The sequence below is a fragment of the Sprattus sprattus genome (assembly GCF_963457725.1).
Source record: "Sprattus sprattus genome assembly, chromosome: 4".
In the NCBI taxonomy this organism is placed as follows: Eukaryota; Metazoa; Chordata; class Actinopteri; order Clupeiformes; family Clupeidae; genus Sprattus; species Sprattus sprattus.
Window position 1 is genome coordinate 19,163,814 of NC_137923.1, and position 21,492 is coordinate 19,185,305.

Consider the following 21,492-nt stretch of genomic DNA (forward strand, 5'->3'; position numbering starts at 1 on the left):
TTCATCTCCTCCTCCGTCACATCGTACCATGTGGCGGAGGGATTGAGAGATGCACACATATTGGTACACATACACAAATTTGTGAGGAAACACATTCCAACAAGCTGCAGCAAAATGTCCAGGACATTCGTCACAACAGATTTTGGGCCAGGTTGGACAATACATGGCTCGATGGAGGGAGATGTCAGAGTTTGCGACCAAAGTTCTTCATCCAGTTCTCCTTGCACTGCTCTTGGTCCTCTTCCTCTCCTCCCCCTGCCCACTCCACCTCTTGCCCATGCACCCCCTCTTGCTCTTGCCCCTCTTCTCCCTCTCCTCCCTTGCCATTGTCCTCTTCCCCTCCTAACTCTCCCTGTCATTTCCACCATTTCCTCTTCAACCTCCTCCACCTCTCCTACCACTTCCAACATCTCTACCTCCTCTTCCTCCTCATTAATTTCCGCTCCTTCCACTTCACTCTCATCTCCTGAGCTATCTGACACTTCAGATAGATTAATCTAAGAACAAAAAATATAGAAATATGAGGAAATGATAGCCTCACCAAAATAGTATAAACATTATGGCAATACATGATAAAAAGGAGGGTAGGCTACTATTGCTAATAAGGCAGATGTGAGAGAAGTGAAAGTGGCCTATTGTTAAAACTAGGGGCAGATATCAGTGATAATTGCTTAGATTTTCTTAATGATAATTCACAACACTTAGTAAACAAAACAAAAAAAGGTGTGGCATCCAACATGGGCTTGTAGTCTTGTAAATCACTTAGTGTAGGCCTACAATAACAGGGAGCATGAATCTATAGATGTATTCATATCTACACATCCATCCACGCATCCAATATAATGTGCCCGTGGGATCACATGACGTTAGGTACAAAATGTCAGGTCCCTCCCTCACCCCTCATTAGTTGACTCGCAGTGATTCAGGCAGACGGATGGAGGATATCAGGTAACCCGTTGATAATATAGCCAAGGCCTGTATGACTGTCAGGTTGTTGACCAAAAATGTAAAGTTTATATTTCTGTACCCATCGGTTGACCAATAAAAGTTTAAACAAATCCGAGTTATCGTGAGACCGTCGCATTTTTTTATGAGCTAGTCGCCCCAACTGGATAACCCAGTGCTACAAGTTGGCTATACACCTGGACAAATGCCCCTACACTCATTCCAATATCGTATATGGATAACAGAGGATGTGATTACAGTATAAATACAGTTAACAAGTTATCTTTGAGTCATCAATTGCGAACAGGTACGATACACCGCTAGCTGTAGCCCACCCCATCGTAGCCTACTGCTTGAAAATTATAAGCTGTGCTCGATAGTTAGCACAAATAGCTAAACCTATCAACTTTCGTTGGTGACAGCCTCTGAGAACAGCGATGTATTTGTTCAGTGTGTATTTATTGAAAATGATTAGTTTACCAGGCACTTACATCTATGTCATCCAATCCATGTCCTAACTCATGTGAGTTATCGTTGGTGGTACACATCATTATGGTTTCTTCAAGGCTGAAAATTCGCGATCTTTTTGGTGCTGACATATTGACTAAATGACTTATTATGTGATGAAGTCTTGAGCTGAGGTAATGATATCAGAGGCTACAAAGTTACATTCTTTGCAGCGGGAAAGTGAGTCATATGTAACAAATAATATAGCTCGTGTTTCAAAGAATTAGCTGGAACAAATTACTTTCATTGGGTAGGTAGATATAAGATAGCCAGTGACTTCAGGCGAACTCCGGCTCCCTCCGTGGTGGACACTGACATAACTCATAAGAAAACGAAATTATCCCAAAATCGCTCAATACAAACATATGGTTAAAATCATGAATATATGTTGTCAAGAGTCAAAAGTGTGTATTAGGCTTGAAGGTAACATTCAGAAATAACTTGTTCGCTTGTGTTTGGTCATTATAACATGCTGGCCGGCCACGGCCGCTACAGGAGAATAGAGAGCGGCCGTTCACGGCCGTTACGGGGTACAGAGGGTTAAGAGCAGACTATTTTATGTTTGCTGTTTTATGATAATGATTACATAATACGCGATTAGACTACAGAAATGTAACCTACATCCTGCCATATGATACATTATACACAATGACGAAGCAAGAATGTAGTTGACCCCCTTGGAAAGATAGCGACATCATGTCGCACCTCTTCGAACAATCATCACCGAAACTAATGAGCCCTCAAAACAAAGCCAGAATCGCCCCAAATCGGCGTGCGAAAAGCTTAAGCCCCCATCTCCCGATTAGCACCTGAATGCAGTTCAAAATAAAGGTTAACATGGGCCGCCCCTGGGAACGAGAGGGGCCGTCAAAGGCACTGATGATCACAGTGGCGCCTGGTGCCCGCGTTTAGACAAACCTGCTGTGAACACATAAAGGTGCGCTCGTACTGATGATAATGGCCACGACTCCTCGGCTCTTTCAGATGGTATCAATGGGAAAATGGCACGTCTTTGCTCTTCTATGTCAAACGGTCAGGATGAATAACAATTACGCAATATGTGTATTTAAAACTCCACTGAATGCGTTCCTTGCAGATACTCTATCCCTCTCTCATTGATACTTGGATGGCAAAAAGTCCTGCTATACGGAAAATATGTAGCGTATAAGCTTCTGCTCCTATCGATTGCAAAAACAAAAGTCGCAGATACCAATATAAAACTTGGTGAAGAACCTTTGTAAATGAATAATACAAAAGCAGTGATCCATCAACAACCCAGTATAATTATATTAATTCAGTTCAGTTCAAGTAGCTTTAAACTTTATTATGGGTTTACAAAGCAACTCATCTCCGAAAAAATCGGCTGGGTGCTGTCTGCCTGCTTTCTAGCATAGTGTAGGCTATAGATTGTGGCCTGAGAGAATGTATTCTGTCATTGTTTATTTTTACATGTGCTGACTTATTTAGGAAAATCCCTTAGACTACGCATTGACTTCACAAATGTAACAAATCCTTGCAAGATTTACGAAGGCAGTCTGACGAGTATGGAGCATCATTTATTTCTGCCTCTGCTGTCTTTAAAATGGTTATTTCTGGTACTTTTTTCTTGTTTGGGCGATTTACAGTAGCCTAGTACATGGTGGCGTAGCCTGTTGCCTTTCACCCATAGTGTTTCTCTTTTTTCCACTACTACTCCTTCACTCCCGCCCCCGCCAGCCCATAAAGGGGCCGGGCCACTGTGCGTCATCTCTACCCGAGCGGCTCCACAGAGCTTTATAGGTTTGCATGAGCGCAAGGAGACAGACTGCTCAGAGAGAAGCGAGAGCTGCACTTTATATACCGGGGCTAAATTTAGGGCTACGTCCATCCTGAACGTGTTTCCTCCACTCGCTCAATTGGTCCAGCTATTCAGCTGCAATATTTATAAGGTAGGAGGATCTCCTGCCGTACAAACTTGTATACTTGAGTGGTCCGTCTTAGTCAGTTCTTAATACTTGTGAAAAGCAAAGTATACGCAAGGCACACAGTTTAAACTCAAGAGAAGAACTTTGGACTTATGGAGATGGCCTTATCTGGGACCATTTTACCATCAATAGCAACATTCTCAAACCAAAAGGACAAACTTTGGGAACAAGTAAGTATGCAAACATTTGTATTACCTTTCTGATAGTGTAATTTTCAGCGATTCTTAATCTTAATTATATTAACAGTACTTCTGCCTTTTCTTTATTTTGTTGGCTAACATTCCCCTAACAAACGCATCTTCTATTTTCACAGAGGTGGAAAAACGAAGGGGACAAGCCCGTGTCTTCCAACTGCACTGATCTCAATATGGTCCAAACCATGGACAGTTGCCGTGGAAGAAAGGACGACGAGGATCTGAGCAAGTACTTGGATCTGGAGTTTATTCTCGCCAACACGACCGGCGCCGACAGCATCGGGGCGCTCAACACAGGTGTGGAGTATTCCATGGCAGCCACGGAACCGTGCAGTCTCTACCAAATGGTTAACGGCATGAGCTCTTTCCACTCAAACGATGCCAGCCCGCCTCCTCCACCCTACAACAGCCTCATGGCAGAACTTTTGAGAGGCGACGTTGACAGTTATGGCATGGCGAGCAGTGGCACCATTCAAGGAAGATTTATCATTAACTCAGCACCATTTCCTAGACAGGACTTTGTTGACATCAAAGTCGAGCCGAACATGGACAGTTACGGACCTGTGATGGGCATGGTACCTCAGACCTGTCAGAAAATCAAGCAAGAGGGCAATGTATCATGCATGATGTCTTTCGAGCAGCCACGAATTGCAATTTCCCCGCGTGCGGCTGCCAACATGACTCCGCCGCTCAGTCCGGATGACCAAGTGAACTCTGAGTGCCAGCCTCAGGTCTGTCACAGCATCTTCCCACAGACCTACTCCGCTATTCCCTCATTCGCACACCACCCAGCTCATCCACCGCCTCAGCAGATGCCACATCCATACCGGGGGGCGCACCAGTTTGGCATTTTCGAAGACGGTCTTGGTATGCAACCGGGCTCACAGAGAGCCCTGCTCACACCTCCGTCATCGCCACTCGAGCTTCTGGATGCCAAGCCCAAGAGAGGACGTCGTACCTGGCCAAGGAAGCGCACTGCCACGCACACCTGTACCTTCGCTGGCTGTGGCAAAACCTACACCAAGAGCTCACACCTCAAGGCTCATCACCGAACACACACAGGTAAGAAATGATTGTAATTGCTTTATATGTGTAATGCTTTTGTATCGCACAAAGAACAGTTTAGCTACAATTACATTGTTAACGCCTATGGTTTTTAACGCGCAACCATTCACTGAGGTGAAAAACAAAGTCTTGCTAAATGTGTGAAGTCAACAACCCCTAAGCATTTTTCCTTACCCTCCTCTTCTAACAGGTGAAAAGCCATATCACTGCAACTGGGAGGGCTGCGGATGGAAATTCGCTCGTTCCGACGAGCTGACACGCCACTTTCGCAAGCACACCGGTCACCGTCCCTTTCAGTGTCATCTCTGCGAGCGTGCCTTCTCCAGGTCGGATCACCTGGCACTGCACATGAAGCGTCACCTGTAAAAGGATGCAGGACTGAGACAACAGTTTTGAAGAACATGACTTATGCCAATTGCCTTATATTATTGTTTTTTATTTAATTTTCATACGACTCAAAGGCATTTTCTGTCGTTTATAAAGACTTATAATGTTATAATTTTTGAAACAAATGTAGCTGGTACTACGATTGCAAGAGCAAGAAAATGGCTCTTTTTTTTAGTGCATTGGGGTCAAACCACCAACTTGTAAAGTTGGCTTTTGACATGTGTGTATTCAACTGGAACAGTGTATAGCAGTGCCTTTTTATTTACGAGTACAAACTACTGTATGAGGGCAAGCCTATTGACTAGCAATGTTCAGAAAAAAAGTAATATCTGGATTGACAACATGAGCGCAGTGATATGACAATGTTTTGGTTTAGAAACTGCCTTAAAAGTTTCAGTGACTCCAGCTCTGTGCAATTTTTGCAAGTCAGATCTGAAGTCATGATGGATTTGGTTTAAATGTTTTTCTATTCAAACATGTTGTATTATCTAGGTACAATAACTGTAATCTCAAGCCCCAATGTACAATACCAAATCAGGGCTTGATGTCCTGTTTTTTTTATGAAATATGTATATAAATTTTATATTGTAAGTAGGGTATTTATTGTAAATATTAAACTAAATTTGAATATATGCACTGACTCCAGTTTGTCAATGATCCCTTTAACATTAAAAAAAAAAAAATCAGTCAAGTGATAGAAAGAGAAAGTTAGGCAAAGGAAATAAAAAAAACCTGCTTAAATATTAAAGCTCACCCTAAACTACAGCCTCTTATTATGGTCTGCTTTGAACTAAACTGGAAAATGATGCCTTAGGCATTTGAGCTGCACCAGGCCGCAGCTTATGGGGACTAGGGACCATAACAAGGCATTCAGAGAAATCAAGGGAACACTACTATTCTGAGCCCCCACTCAACCATTGGGGACTTGGTATTCCACTTCGCATGGGTGATGCTTTCCAGCTGCAAAGGGGCTGAGGCCAGTGGCATGTGGCTTTCGCCCTATAAATACAAACATTACATTTACATAATTACAGAGAGTGAATTTAGATACGTCTGGACAGAGGGGCCACAGCGCTCGGCACAGCAGCAGCAGCAACAGCAGCAATACGACCACGAGCAGTGGGGGCATGGAAGGGGAGGAGACATGGATGACATCAAAGGCCTCTAAAATCCTAAAATTGAACACATGTGCCCCACATTCATGGAGAGATTCATAGGATGAGCTAGTGGGTGCACATTTAGAGGGAGGGAGAGAAAGATGCATTGTCTCTTACAGGTGGCAAGATCTTTGCGCACAACATTTCAAGACTGCCAAAACCATCCATGTCCAACAGATGCTTGGCAGTGCTGAGGACTTTCTCACCGCCGTGCGCAGTCACAAAACTGGCAAGGGAGCCCATTTAAAAATAAGGTTTGAGCTCAGCTAAGTGTACCTCATAGCAAATGTCTTAGGCAGGCCGCTAGGAAAGTATGGTCCTACACAGAGGTAAATCAGAGAACGGCAATTTTAAGTCCTATTACTAGAAGGCAAGTGGCAACAAGTGAAATAGCACAATAAATACAATACTTCTCAATCCATTACATGTTAGATGTGTGAAGTTATGGCTGTGGCGTTCATCTCCATTTCTCTTTCACAACATCACTCCATTTCTGTCAAAAAGAAGAAATACATGCTCCGGGCACATCTATAAATAGACGATTCAGTGAAGTGCAAAAGTAGCACTCTCATTTCACTTTTTTAGTTCTCATCGTAGTAACTTTTACTACAAGTCTTGACACACTTCAATAACAATATCATGTTCTCCTTTTTTTCAAACCGTTGTATTTGGTAGAACACAAAAAAACACCACCATGATATTTTTCTGTAAAACATGTGTGCTTGTGACAAGGCATGTCATACTGACACAATTGCCCACAAAACGTCTTCCCCAAGTGTTAAGCTGTTTACCCTTTGATGCCAGCCCTGCCGGCATAAGTTGGTGTGCTTTGCCATCTCACAAAGATGAAGTCGTCTGAAGGTGAGGCATAGACCAATGAGAGGCCAATGGAACTCTTTGACATCGGTATAACTGACTGGCAAGAAGAGGAGGGGCAGTTTTTTCAACAATGTGGTGATGGGGGATATACTTTCTGAACCGAGGAATGTCATGCCCGAGTAGTGAAACTTGGGCTGGATATTCTCAGAAACTCGAAGAAAAAGTAACCATCTGATCTTCAGTCCTTTCATGTAGTGTTCCGTAAATAGACATTTAGAACAACATTCTTCCGTTATTTCAAATGGAAATAAATAAGATGCCAGAGCTGAAATTCAGTGTTGAAAAGATTATCGCTTATCGATTATTAATCCTATTGAAACTGAGATGACAGAAACAAAGAACAGAAACATGTTCTGATTCTAAGATCCAGTATAATAAATTAACCACTTGAATATATTATAGCTTCATATGGGCAATGAGGACATGGTATTAAACCCTTGTGCAGTCACTGCCCTTGTGGACTTCACTGACATTTTAGGACAAGCAGTCTTTAGAAAGCACTAACGGGAACAACTTGCAATTGCCGCAATAGTTCTCACATAAGTTTGAAAATAACACTACACATAACACCACATCTATCTCCACACCATCTGTTTACCAACCCCTCATTCAATCACTTCTTGTTGACTGTAGTTGACTGCACACACATTCCTGACTCGGGTAGTGTTTTAGTTTTACCCTCAACCAAACACACACCTTATTCTACAGGTGTAATAGCCCTGACACTGTTGACTGACAAACTGACAGACTCACAGTTCCACACAGGGCCTCTTGTCTTGCTTTCTTTCTCCCTCTCTCTTTCACAGAAGAGATGTTGACACGTGTAAGTGCCATGGACTAAGTAGCAACAACATTTTAACCACATGAAGAAATGTGAGGACAGCACACTAATGTTTAGCTGAGTATTTATTGTATTGTATTGTGCTGAACTGTATGTTGTTTACCTATTGCATATTCTAATCACTTGCACACAAAACCATCAGACACATGCACATGTTTGTTTTTGTTCAGAGTGACTGTTATTATTAACAGAGGGACTTTCCTTCACCACTCCCAGCCTATAGTACATGGTTACATCTGATAGAGGGCGCTCTACTCAAAGAGTGTAGTGACAAGACATTATTATTAGTATTAATGAGTGTTTTACAAAAGGTGGGACTACCTTTGTACAGGCCTGACAGCATTACATCCATCTGCATCCTAGCCTGGGAACAGACATCACTCAGCAGATGAAAATGTAAGTTATAAAGGCAATGGCCAAATTACGAGTCTCTGAGGCTACAAATGTTAAAGCGTATCCCACAAGGCATGTTTTGCAACACATAATTTCTGATCTATTGAGAGTTACATAACAATGGTAATAATTGCAAACAGCATAATTTAAGATAGGCATGGCCGGTGAAATATTGTCCCTAATCAAAGACAGACATCTACTCTATTTCTTTACCCCTTACAGTACAGTGCAGGTCTAGATGTACTAAAAAGCACCTAGCTATAACAACAACATTAAAAACACAAAAGGCTGACACAGAAGACAAAAGAAATGTATATATATATATATAATCTAGTAATTTATAGTACAGTATAGTAGTATTAACCAACACCTCCAAAAACAAAACAAAAAATCATAAGGTAACAGACCAAAAAAGGAGTTGTACACCAAGCAACAAAAAACAAAAAAAACCTTCCGAAGCAAACAGAGCAAATAGAGCAAATGTCATCTCATGTCCCTGATCTCTTATTTAGACTTCATTCAGATTCGTTTTGAAAAACTTCAAACTTCATTGGCAGTTCAAAGTCTTTGGTTGTTACAAGCCAAAATAATAAAAAAAACTTTAAAAACCTACATTTAACAAATTGAACAAAGTGAACAGCAACGCACGCATCACATCTCATAACATCACATCTTCTGATGCCCTCCAAATGAGTGACAGATTAAGGCTTATTAGTATTACAGTTCTATTCCACAGTGCAAAAACATTGGAGCGGAAAAGCTCTACTGTTTTAAAGGACCTGCCGTTACATAACCATGCAGTCTGACACAAACACTAGTAATGCTTACAGTGGTTTCCTATAATTTTGGTTATACATCCCTTTGTACCTCAATTGTTAGGTAGAGGAGTTCTCACATTTTAATTTTTCCATTTTTTCCCTTTAAGGCCAAACAATTAAAATGAAATGACAGGCACAGCAGATGCAAGTCATTTCAGAACAGACTAGCACGTTATTGTCATAGGGAAAAGAAGAACTAGTACAAAGTTTTGAAAGGACACTTTCTAGGCACACACACCCACACAGGCAACCTTTTTGGTTTGAGAGGCTACATGTGAATATTTTGTAGATAAATAGAACACTATAGAGGTACTGGATACTTTTTTGCTTTAGGAAACTGAAAAGCCTTACAAACATTTAGAAAGTCGCTATCGACAGTCTACAAGAGAAGCCCCAATGCTTTAATGCATACAATTAAAGATGCCCTGACAGACTAAAGTGGCAGGGAACAATCATTAGTCTACTTTTCTACAGTGCATTCATAATTACTTCATATACTCCATAGTCCATATATACATACATAACAGAGAACTTTGAGGCTATTAAAGGCTTAAACTAAGCAGAGGCAACGACAGCTTCAGGTGACCAGAGAGTTGAGGAGAAGAGTCCAGAAGAGTCTCTTACAAGATTAGAGGAAGATTTTCGTTTTCAATAGACAATTTTCTGATGAAGATGGGGACAGCCTTTGAGTGTGTTTTGGAGTTTTGGGACATGGAGTTATTTAGAGAATGGTGTTCACACTGACTTGTAGGGTGTTGAGGCAGAGCATTTTAAGCGTGCTTTGGAGAGAGGGATCAGGTCAAGAGGGTGTTCTGAGTGTCTTCAGGTGAGGTTTCACATGACTATGCTGAAAAATTCCAGAAGAATCTTCAGGTGAGCATTATGGCCAGGACAGGTTTAAGGGGAGCATATTGCAATATGTTAGCAGTGTGGCATCATGTAAGCGTTTTAAATGTGCCAAAGGGAAGCATCGAGGGAGGGTGTGAGAAGCCTGGAGTGATCATTCATTTAGATCAGCAGTCTAAATGTGTTGCAGAGGGACGTCGGGGTCAGGGTTGGGAAAGTAGTGCAAAGTCAATGTTGTGACCACAGAGATGTCCAGGAGAAGCACCCCAGGTTAAGGTTCAGGTGTGTACTGGATATGTTCAGGAGAAGGCCTCCAGGAGAAGGTTCAGGTGTGTACTGTATGTGTTCAGGAGAAGGCATCAGGAGAGGATTCAGGTGAGTGTTTTGCTGAGGGCAATGGCCAGCTCCAGGTCCTCCTGCTCCTGCTGACGGAGTCGTCTCATCCTCTCCTGCTCCGCCCGCTCGCTCTCCCGCTTGGCCCACTCCAGCTGCTCCGCCTCACTTCCAAACTAAGACAGCATAGACACCGGGGCTTTACACAGCGCATGCATGCACACACACACACACACATACACACACACCTATACGCGCAAACACACGCACGCATACGCACACACGCGCACGAATACGCACACACACGCACATGCATGCTAACCCACACGCACGCACGCACGCACACACAAACACACACGCACCAATACGCACACGCATGCATACGCTCACATACACATACGCAAACACACAGGCACCGTACACACATACACACACACTGCAAACACAAGCACACACATACTCAGACATTACACACACACACACAAACAAACACACAAACATAAACACTGCAAACACAAGCACACACACTCAGATATTGCACACACACACACACACGACTAGAACATTACACAGTATAACATACTGAATCAGAGAGTCCCACCGTGACCAGCAACTGATTCCCTTACGAATCACTGCATTCACCACCGTGCTGTAAGCCACACGGCTGAAGCCTTAGGGGCCTCATTGTGCCATAGTTTCTGATTGGCCTATCAGTGTTCATTTTGATTCAGGACATGATTCAAACGACAATTTGTCTTTAGAATTTAATTTGAGAAGTGAGTGACTGCCAAACTAATGTACTCTGATTTGGTTGGATTATGTTTTATGTTTTGAGAGTGTTTTTTCCAAACCAGTGCAATCAGACACAAGAGCGTGATGTGACATATATACCATGTACCCACATCCACAGCAAAATGACAGGGGAGCAATGCAAAAACTACACTGTTTAGTGATGAAGAGTTTGCACTGCAGTATTTTCCATTTGTATTTTTCTTCCTTTTATGAGGCGATAAAGGTCTACTAAATGAGCCCTTTTTGCCACAATGCTTTGGTTGGGGGTACTGGTGTTGTATTTGCTCTGTCGTGCTGTGTCTATCCACCTCTCATGGTCCTCAGGAGAGAGAGGGAGAGAAAGAGACATAGAGAGACATAGTCATTGAGAGAGAGAAAGAGAGAGAGAGAGACTATAAGAGAGGGGTAGATAGCAGATCTCTTGTGCGTCTGATTTAATCACGGCCCTCACAGAGCGGTGGGCCCACAGGGTGGAGCGTGGGAACTGGTGTTTGTGTGTATGAGAGAGAGCATGCAGAGGTTTCTCTTAATGCATGCAAGACTCCAGTTGTGGTCACCAAACCTTTGAGTAACCTTACCTTGCCACTTCCTGCACCTGGGTAGGAAGACAGATTAGAAACACACAAGCCAAATCAAAGACGAAGACGACAACAACAACATCAGCAGCAGCGGCAGCAGACACACCCAGCTCTAGCACTAAGATGATGAAACACAAACCAAAACAACAACTAGAGCAGTTAGTGCTCTAAAAAGTTAAACAAAGCAGGGCAGGACCATGCAGCTGGTGCTGAGAGGTCAGGAGGTCATGCAAGACTACCTGAGATGACACACACACGCACGTACAAGCACGCATTTCCTGGTGGGTGAGTGGATTGGACTCATGGGGGTTAAAAATGATGCAAGGGTGTATTTTGTTATATGATTAGGAGGCATCCGTTGACAGCTTAGTCTCTTCTCTTCTCTTAAAAAGTATTTTAAAATTCATAGTATTGCATCTTCTGTTAAATGTGCACTGCCTGGAATCTAAGTGATTCCGCGATTCGACCTGGCGGTCAAACAACAAATTAGAAAATGGAAATACATATAAATGCTAAAAATGACGAGCGATTTCAAAGGGAGGGAGAAAGCACATGTAGTGTAGGCATTAGAAGGGTAAGCAACACGTGTGGTTTGACCTCTACCCCTCTGGCTTCCTGAGCAGAAGGTCAGCACTAGGAGGCAAAGGGAACACCAAAGCCACAGTGGCATCTGCTAAGCCCAGCTCCAGCGAGTGCGCACACAACTCCCCATCATGCTCCGGAGCTTTCTCCACATCACCGAAGAAGCATCAGACAGTGCTACACTATTGGGGAATAACAAATGTCCACTGACAATACGGAACAGCAGAATGAGTTTCAAGGGGATCCCTTGTGTTGTGCCACTCTTGGTTTCAAACAGAACAGTGTTTGTAAATGGGGAAACCATTTATTGTATTACACAAAATGGTTAAATGACTTGATAGAGCTGTACTACCTAGAACTGTGTAGTGCTCCAGGAGTTCACTACTACTTTCACGCTTTAATGCAAATCTCAGAATGAAGTCATAAGTAAGTGAAGGTCAGAGGGTGTGTGTTTCTTGAGTGTGAGAATCTGTGACCATCTGTCTTCCACAGAGGGTTTCAGATGACAAGAGGGAGCACTGTCAATGGAGCAAATGGGTTTGGATGGAGAGGATGAAAAGGAAAAGCATGGATGACAACAAACTGCTAAATTAGTCGGATAGCTGAATTAGTGTCATCTGTGTGTGTGTGTGTGTGTGTGTGGGGGGGGGGGGGGGTCGCTGAGAAGCTTGGCACTGACACGGCGACACGTCACAGAGGCGAAATGGCACAAGGGCGACACAAACACACAAGCATATACACGGGATCCTCACTGAACTTACAGCAGCAATTCCAGCCAAAGAAGCGGGCATGCCTCTATGGCCCCTACTCACAACATGACCGGCTGGCCCCATGGAGTGTCCCGGTGTACCCTGACCTGGGAACAGTTTGCGGGAGAAAGACCATTCTTTTCTTCACAACACAGAAACACATCACATGGACAATCGTGCAACCTCAAGTAACACAAAACTGCCGGAGAGATTTATGCCTGCCTTTGTTGAGATCACCCGGTAGTGTGTATGTTCCAGACTTACAATGTGTTTCGTTTGTTTGTATATTCCATTTTGATTCTACTGAATGAGGCATTCACCCAACTCTGCTTTAACTGTGATACGATTCTGGCTTAACCATCATTCTCATGACCTCCCACTCATTGCACATTACGTGAGAGTACTCACACTATGGTAGTTGGTATGGTATGGTATGGTGGTTTTTCGTGGTTGTTTTTTTTTTGGTGGGGGGTTGAGGGTTGGGGTGCTCGGCTTTGATGGAGAGCCTCTGCTCCTCGCGGTGCACCAAAGACCACAGAGCAGGTTTCATTTCTGCATTCACTCAAGACTTCACCAAAACCAGGCAAGACCCAATGCTCCCCACACCAACACAATTTACACAGCTAAAAAACAAAACCCATTTCATCTACATCCAGGTCCTTTAGAACATTTTCAGACATCACCCAACATCCACGAAAAAGAAGGGGGAAAATAGGCGTTAAAGAGGACATTACGTAGAGAAAAGACTGACCCTCATTCAGATGCAGATGCCACACTGCCAGCTTAATACAAGTTTTGAATAGGTCCTGGGCCCAATGTTGCAATAAAGTGCAGCAGCAGCAATAACTCTATGGCCAACATCAGCAGGCATCACTCTGGGACTGTGGGAATGTCACACTTATTTGGCTCTCTGAGGAGGTGTTAACCATACTACTGAAGATGACTCACCAGTGAGAAATGGACGAGCAAGAGAGAAAGAGTGAGACAGAACATGCAAAGATTATGCAAGATAAACAAACACAAAGAGAGAATGATCATCTTCCAGCCTCAACAAAGGATCTGTCATTTCTCTGGGCTCAAGCATCCAGATGCCACACCCTGGTGTGTAATACTATGATAACAACAGAAACGCAGGCATTTATGTAAAATAAACACACGCACAACACCAACAACACACACACAGTTGAATTCCTCATCTTTTACACTTGCTAATGCAAGTGTGAACAGCACTGACAAGGTGACCCATCCACAGGTGAAGAGGGACCCACAATGGAGATCCATAGAGCCAGGCATCTCAGTGTTATCTCAAACTCTCAGCAGCTAGATTTCCATCTACATTCAAATACAGCCAGGTCTGGAGGAAGACAAATCTATGCGCTTGAGATTGAGGTTGAGGTTTTGCTGAGGCAAATAAAACCATGCCCATAACCATGCTTGTCAGTACAGCTAGGAGAACCCGAAGACTCTATCAACACAGCTGAAAAGGTTTCTCATTGCTTCTCTGCTTTAGCTAATGGTTCCATTTTATACATTCCAGAGGACGGATGCTGGCCAAAGTCCCGCTGCGGGGCATGTCCACAATCAGCAGACAATCTAAGAAGGCCGCTGTGTGAGATATCAGATTGAGAACATCCACATCCACAAGTGTGGCCTTTCATGGCCACAATTGAAAGGGTTTCCTTTGTAATAAGTTATGCTGCTGGCAATGTAACAATCAGCTGTTTTACGCACTGTTCAATGCATTTTCCATCAATGGTTTTCTGTTTGCAAACAATTTGCTTGAAACCTCTGTTGATGGAAATCTAGCTTACCTGATATTCTCAGCACTCACTATCTTTCTTTCTGCACAGACACTGAAGACTGATGAAAACTCTCTTAGAGAGAATGTATGCCTTCCAGTTTGAGGTTTTCACGTTGGTATCAGTTCATATTCGTCTCTGCTACATGGTTAACCTCAAACAACCTAAGCCTTGTTATGCACCATAAAATGAAAGTATCACAGGCAGTGTGGAACTGATTAAGTACATTTTCCTTTACACTAATTTATTTAGCACACACTGACTTATATCCAGAGGTAAAGAGACACTGCAAACTTTTCCTTCTGAAACTAGTACCAAATAGCCAACATACTTGGCTTGCAATGACTAAAGCAAAAGTTTCTTTAAAAAAAAGCATGCTAAAAACTGGAACAACCTACATTGTGTTTTTAACTTAGCTACAATCTACGTAAAGAAATGATAACTTTATCATTTTTCACAGATCATTTCATTTTGGGGTCAAAGACAGGCCCCAGGTCAGATAAAAGTCAAGCCAATGAAAACATAAACATAGTCATAGACCACACTAACCAATTTACACATTTACCAACACACTCACACACACTATCAGTGGCGTGCACAGACATTTTGGGGGGCAGGTGCTCGGGGGGAAGGGAAGGGCACTTTTTAGCGCACGCGGAACACCTTATTATAAAAAAGTTACACGCACATGTTGAATGAAATTTTACTTTTATTTGTATCATTCTCTAAACGTGAGTTTCCTATAGAAAAAAAAGTAGCCTAATAAGCCTATGGTCGTCCTTGCGTTATCTGTCATTGGGCTATACAGCGTAAAACTTTATAATTTACAATTAACAAAGAGACCAAAAAGTACGAGAAGAAGGAGTTAGCTGCTAACTGTTGTCATTGAATAGGCCTACAGATGGGCATTTTTCACATGAGGAACTTCCCGTTTTTTTTCTGCCACAAATAAATGTGTTAATTTATGTTGCCTGACAAAACCTATACAACAGAAAACGTTCGTCCTAACACATTTGCAGATTTGCAATTGCAAACTCTACCGAAATAATTTGTAGCCTAATAAGCCTATGGTCGTCCTTGCGTTATCTGTCATTGGGCTATACAGCGTAAAACTTTAAGGCTAAAAATGCTTAGTTGTTTGTTGCTGTATGAGACATTTTACTGCACAACAAAATGATTAGGCTACACGTTGGGCTTAGAGGGCAAACTATACGATTTTACTTGATCTGTATGTTACCTGGCTGGTGGGAACACGGGAGAAGATGCCTGTCTACGACCGTGCCTGCTATGCTGGAGACGCTTCTGTTTACTGAAGCGCATGTGGTGCCCTGCGCGTGCCAGCGCGAGTGCACGTGACAAAGGAAGAGAATTGAGTCTGGTCTGTGCAAGGGGGACGTGGCTCATTTTTGGGCATTGTTTCAGTCGTTTTTAATCGCTTAGGTTTTTAAAAGATCATTTCAAAACCAGCCTCAGTAAAATGTTAATAATATAAAAAAAAAAAAGTTTCAAAAGGGCATTTTCGTTGATAAAGGGCAAAAGTCCTGGTGCGTTAGCACCACCTAGTGTCTATGTGTGCACGCCACTGCACACTATCATATATATATATAGACACACACACACACACACACACATACACACACACTCACTCTCTCACACTCACATCGACACATCCAAAATATGTATAATACATATATAATACAACCACACATGCACACTTCTCAGTGCTCCCAAGGGTTTGTGGAGCTCCAGAGTGCAGCCCTGTACTGACCGTCTTTGTCTAATCCTTCTGTGCGCCCTTCTCACTACATTTGGCCTATCAGCCTGTCTCTTTTCTTTCCACACTTTAAATTGTATGGCCTCTAGTCTAGACGGTCATAAACATATATATATATATATATATATATATATATATTTTTTTTTTACATATTTGGATGTCCATGAAGATTAACTTAAAAATAGCGTGTCTTGATTAGAACCTGACAAAATGCTTTATCTATACTAGACTGTTCGTCTCTTCAATAATTCTTTAAGTGTTCTCTATTGTCTGTGAATTAACTTTTGTGAATTTACTGGCTGACTTGTTAATTCAAAAACAGTTTTTAGATGTGTTCACATTTCATCACACACTCCACAACACAACCCCCAACTACCCAGTAGTGGTGGTGGGGTAGGGGGGAGGGGGGGGATCACACTTCACTCTGGTGAAAACCAAGCGGTTCCATGCCCACACGGTTTCCTGTTGATAAGCTCAAAAACAAGTCACAAACTCACAAAAAGAGGAAGTTATTTCAGCCATACGTACACGATTGAGGCATGCAGCAGGCCTCACTTCATCTGAACACACCATTTTTTTTTTTAAACTGCCATCCAGTTGTGGCTGGCTGCCCCCTGTCATTGTAATTAGGTGAGTTCAACACACGTGCCAGGTTCAGTTAATTAATTTCAGTTCACATCAATAGACTTGGAACTGAAACAGACCTGACCTGATGTCAGACTTAGTTTCACCTACCTTCACTTATAGACAGTGTCATCTAGGAGAGGAGTGGAGAGGTGTAATGAGGCAGTGACAGTTTCTAGGTAAAAATGTCATTTTCATAGGGCCAAACAATCTGATCCAATCACAAATCACAATGCCATTGTACATTGAGAAATGAACGACCAAATTCTTGGTCATCGCAACTTCATTGACGAGTCCCATCACTGGCATGATTCTCAGGCTCACACATCTGTTCAAAAGGTCAGCGATTCTAATCCAGTACACTTTTTGTCAAATTCAGCGGATATCCCCTCACGGTCTGCTATCTGTCAGATTTTCCCTCACCTATGTAGATATTCATTATCTGCCTTCCTCAGTTCCCTTCCCCCTGCCCCCCATCCACACCTTATCCTCCTTTTATCAACAATGGCAACATGACCCGGTTATATCATTGGACACCGTCTTTCATGACAACTAATTACAAACTAGAGTATCTGCCATAACACATAATATAACAGGACTGAATGTACACTGCCCTAAATTCACACCCTAGTCACCCATAAAGACTGGTAATGGCGTGGTGCTACTTCCTAACTAATGGAACCGTGCATAATCCAATTTTTCCTGTGACAAAGGTCCAAGGCTAAAAGGCAGGCTTATAATTAGGAGAGAATTAAAAAAGAAGAAGAAGAAGTCCAGACACATGATCCTATCAGCATCTCAAAGGCTGAACTCAGCTACAGACTGTCAGATAATTCCATCAACCTAGAATGACAGTGACTCACAGTCCTGTTTCAGATTTGACAGTATGATGTCACAAAAACAAGAACAAAGAACAAGAACAAAACTATGTATTTCTCACTTAGTTGCTTGAAAGTGGCTGAAAACAGAAATGTTTCAGATACAATTTTAGCTTCCAACAGAGGAATGCATGACCAAAATGATCATTTGGAGTAATATGGAGTGGACAATGATGCACAATAGACGCACAATAACAATGTAATACTGAAGGCCTAATTCAAACACCCAAGACCATCTAGTTTGACTGTTTCAGACTTTAGGGGGTATTCTTTAAAGGATTCTGTACACTAACAAATACAAATAAATGCAAAAACACCTAACACACATATTGTCCAACACAAACATCATTGCATGTGTAAAATCATTTTCATTTTGAAAACAAAAACCTAAAACAATACACATTGCACCTGTGGATAGAGTATTAGACACTCATGACCTTGGTACCTGGTAATTCCTAGTGACGGTATAAGGGGGGGGGGGGGGGGTGGGGGGTGGGGGGGTGTTCTTACCGGAGCTATAGGGAGGAGGAGCTGGCCTGGGAGGAACGTTCTTCTTAGGAGGATTGGAAGGCTTCCTCTCAAAAGCCGACCCAGAGAAACCCTGTTCACAGAGCCGGACATAGAAAGACAATGCATTGTAAATTACAATTATTACAGAGCTGTTTAGAGGCTATAGTAGTATTACACAGTGCTGTGAGCTGCTCTGGATAAGAGCCTCTGCTACAATGAATACAAATGTGATCATGGATGTAGAATGAGTGTCCAAAACAAGGTCAAGTAGATGTAGATGTTAGGAGCAGTAGTAGCAGTGAAGGATTCCATCTTGAGAGGTGCTTGTTTGGTAGCGCGCGTGTGAGTGTGTGTGTGTCTGTGTGTGTGTGTGTGTGTGTGTGTGTGTGTGTGTGTGCATGTGTATTGGAAACGCAGTGTGATGACAAACATCTGCAGCATGGTACCGAGCGGACGGCAGAACCTGCGTCACACTCCGCTCCTGTCCTCCGCCCTACCTTTGACATTTGCCCAAAGTCAGCAAAGCCACCCCCACTTCCAAAGGCGCTGTTCGCAAAGGGGTCCTCTTTGCCAAACGGATCTAGGAGTGAGGGAGCAAGATGGAGGAGACGTGGGGGGAAGTAGAAAGGGGAAAAAAGAACACACACACACACAACTTAATGGAAACATCTAGTAATGCAAAATTCCTGAAAAACCACACACTCCCAACCCCCAACTCACCCCTCCCCCAACAATCTCAGTTTATTCAAACGGCCAGGTACTATTTTAAGAGTGAGGGGTATGTGGCACGACCGTTTGGTTTTCCATGACTTACCACGGCAGCAAAAAACGCCTTTTTGTTGGGCCTGACGTATGTCTCTAATTAACTCATTAGGGCCAGTAAGTGGCCCCTCTGTTGCCTTCTCAACGACAGGGCCTCTGTTTGCAACACTGGGGCATGCGTCTGGCCTAATGAATAAATTGACAAATGCGGGTCGACGAAGGCAAAAAAAAAAGCAGGGGAAAAAAGAGAAACAAAACAAAACTTTGTAACAGAATCTGTTTGTTGTGAGCTTGAGGTTTCAAGGGTGACATTCATGAGGGTATGAATCCAGTTATTATTCTCCAAGATGCTGGTATGCGCGGTGTGTGTTTTTTCCTCTCTCATTCCTTTTTCACCTCGGAGGGTGTTACGTGTGGAGTGTGTTGAACAAGCTGAGCTGTGTGTGTTTTACGCACATGTATGTGCATCCACAGCCTGTGTGTTTCTCATAAACTAAAACAACTTCCTTCAGGAGAGAGAGTGAAGCAAGAAAAACAAGGGACACAAATGAGTTGTGTGTGAATGTTTACGTGTGTGTGTGGGGGAGTGCACGCTTGTATGTGCATTTGTGTATCTGTTAGTGTGGCTGTGTGTGCGTGCCTGGGTGTATGTATGGGTATATGTGTATGTCTGTGCATGTTATATGCGCATGTATGTGTGTGTGACAAAGGCAAGAGTGAAAAGAGAAAGTGTAAAAACAGCTCCCCCGCTTGAGCTGCTGTGGTTAAATGGGGAATTGAAAGAGTCTCTCTCTCTCTCCCTCTTTCTCTCTCAGGTATGCCTGTGCTGCTGAATAGAGAGCCTGAGCTTTTCTGTTATGCTTGGCCACAAAGCAATGCTTGTTCCTCTCCACTATTTTCAGTCGGACAGCCGTTAAATGCGTAGGTAGGACTCCTAAATATAGACTTCAACCACAGGAAAATGTGAGGCTACACACATATTTCACTAAAACCTCTGCTTAAAATAATAATAACAATAAAAAAAAAACTATAAATGACTACAAGAAAAACAAAAAAGGGATGATGACTGACGACCTTGTCAAGGATGTGCTGCTTTATAGCAATTTTCCTATTTTCTTCTCCGACAAGGTAAATGACAAGTGTGAAGTGTTCAGAGAGGGAAACACACATTACTCATTTTCATGGTTATTGTATACATTGTTTTATGAACGTGTTCACAGGTAGATTTCTCAGTGGAACGACTCAGGCCTTATCCAACCTCATGTTAGCTTCACTTTAAATTACGGGGCATTGGAGGGGGGTGACACTTCCCCTTCCCACTAACGCTTGCAAGCCCGGAGCTGGAAGGAGCACGACTGGTGGCCTGTATTTCTAACATTTTGGTCTTGTGTTCCTGTCACTCAACAACAGCAAAGGTGTCAACAAGATGCTGAAGACACTTAAGTCATGTTTTTTTTTGTCGTCACTGAGACAAAAAACTGATGATATGTATACTTCACATGTACTGTAAGTTGCTATGGGTAAAAGTGATTGCTAAAAGGATAAATGTAGGGTATAATACATGCACCTTCACTTATGACAAAAGCAGAAACCTGCTCTAGTCAAATGCGACAAAGACGAAGGGCTGAGCCGCAAAATGTACATCAGACTCGCACTGCAAATTAGTATTGACATGAGTTTACAGTGTAGGTTTGGTGGTCTTTTACTTTAGAACTTCTTGGGACTTCTTAGAACAGATTTGGAAAAAGACATCTGCGGGAGCTGAGCCACTTTCTGTCTCCCTCCCTTGTTTTCTTCTACTCCCATGGCAGACAACACAAGGCCCCGGCCCAAGACAAACAAACACACACTGGGTCTACGGCAGACAGATCTAAATAAAAGGCCTTGTGTCGAACTGCATTTGTCCTCTTTGACAGACACAGACACACAGGCAGAGGAGGGCTGCCATTTTCAGTGAGGCGGGTGTGTGTATCGCAATAGTGGTGACAATGCACAGAGACAACTGTGGTTAGTGTTTTTGTGTATATATATATATACACACACATGTGGAGAGAGAGAGAGGCGATGCTTAATAACAGGGCGCTGACTGACTGACTGACGGACAGACAAATGGAT

General features: G+C 42.8%; 2 protein-coding genes across 8 annotated transcripts in view; one reads left to right on the plus strand and one right to left on the minus strand.

The window, feature by feature from the left end:
• The first annotated feature begins 3,327 nt into the window (after positions 1–3,327).
• On the plus strand, positions 3,328–5,653 carry klf2b (Kruppel like factor 2b). Its single transcript, XM_080836911.1, has 3 exons — positions 3,328–3,586; positions 3,730–4,672; positions 4,866–5,653. Exons 1-3 carry the CDS (start codon positions 3,509–3,511, stop codon positions 5,039–5,041), a joined length of 1,197 nt encoding a protein of 398 aa, XP_080693037.1. The 5' UTR covers positions 3,328–3,508; the 3' UTR covers positions 5,042–5,653.
• Positions 5,654–8,648: 2,995 nt separating this feature from the next.
• The window catches only part of eps15l1b (epidermal growth factor receptor pathway substrate 15-like 1b), a 29,626-nt gene continuing 16,782 nt past the window's right edge, over positions 8,649–21,492 (minus strand). For 3 of the 7 annotated variants that reach the window (XM_080837123.1, XM_080837126.1, XM_080837122.1), the window contains 4 exons: positions 19,113–19,195; positions 18,616–18,706; positions 13,043–13,137; positions 8,649–10,505 (listed from right to left, as the gene is read on the minus strand). In XM_080837123.1, coding sequence (XP_080693249.1) covers positions 10,368–10,505; positions 13,043–13,137; positions 18,616–18,706; positions 19,113–19,195 — 407 coding nt within the window. In that variant the 3' untranslated portion in view covers positions 8,649–10,367. Of the gene's footprint in view, positions 10,506–11,699; positions 11,717–13,042; positions 13,138–17,338; positions 17,361–18,615; positions 18,707–19,112; positions 19,196–21,492 lie in introns of all 7 variants that reach the window. The other 4 variants (XM_080837124.1, XM_080837127.1, XR_013968621.1 and 1 more) reach the window with 4 other exon arrangements.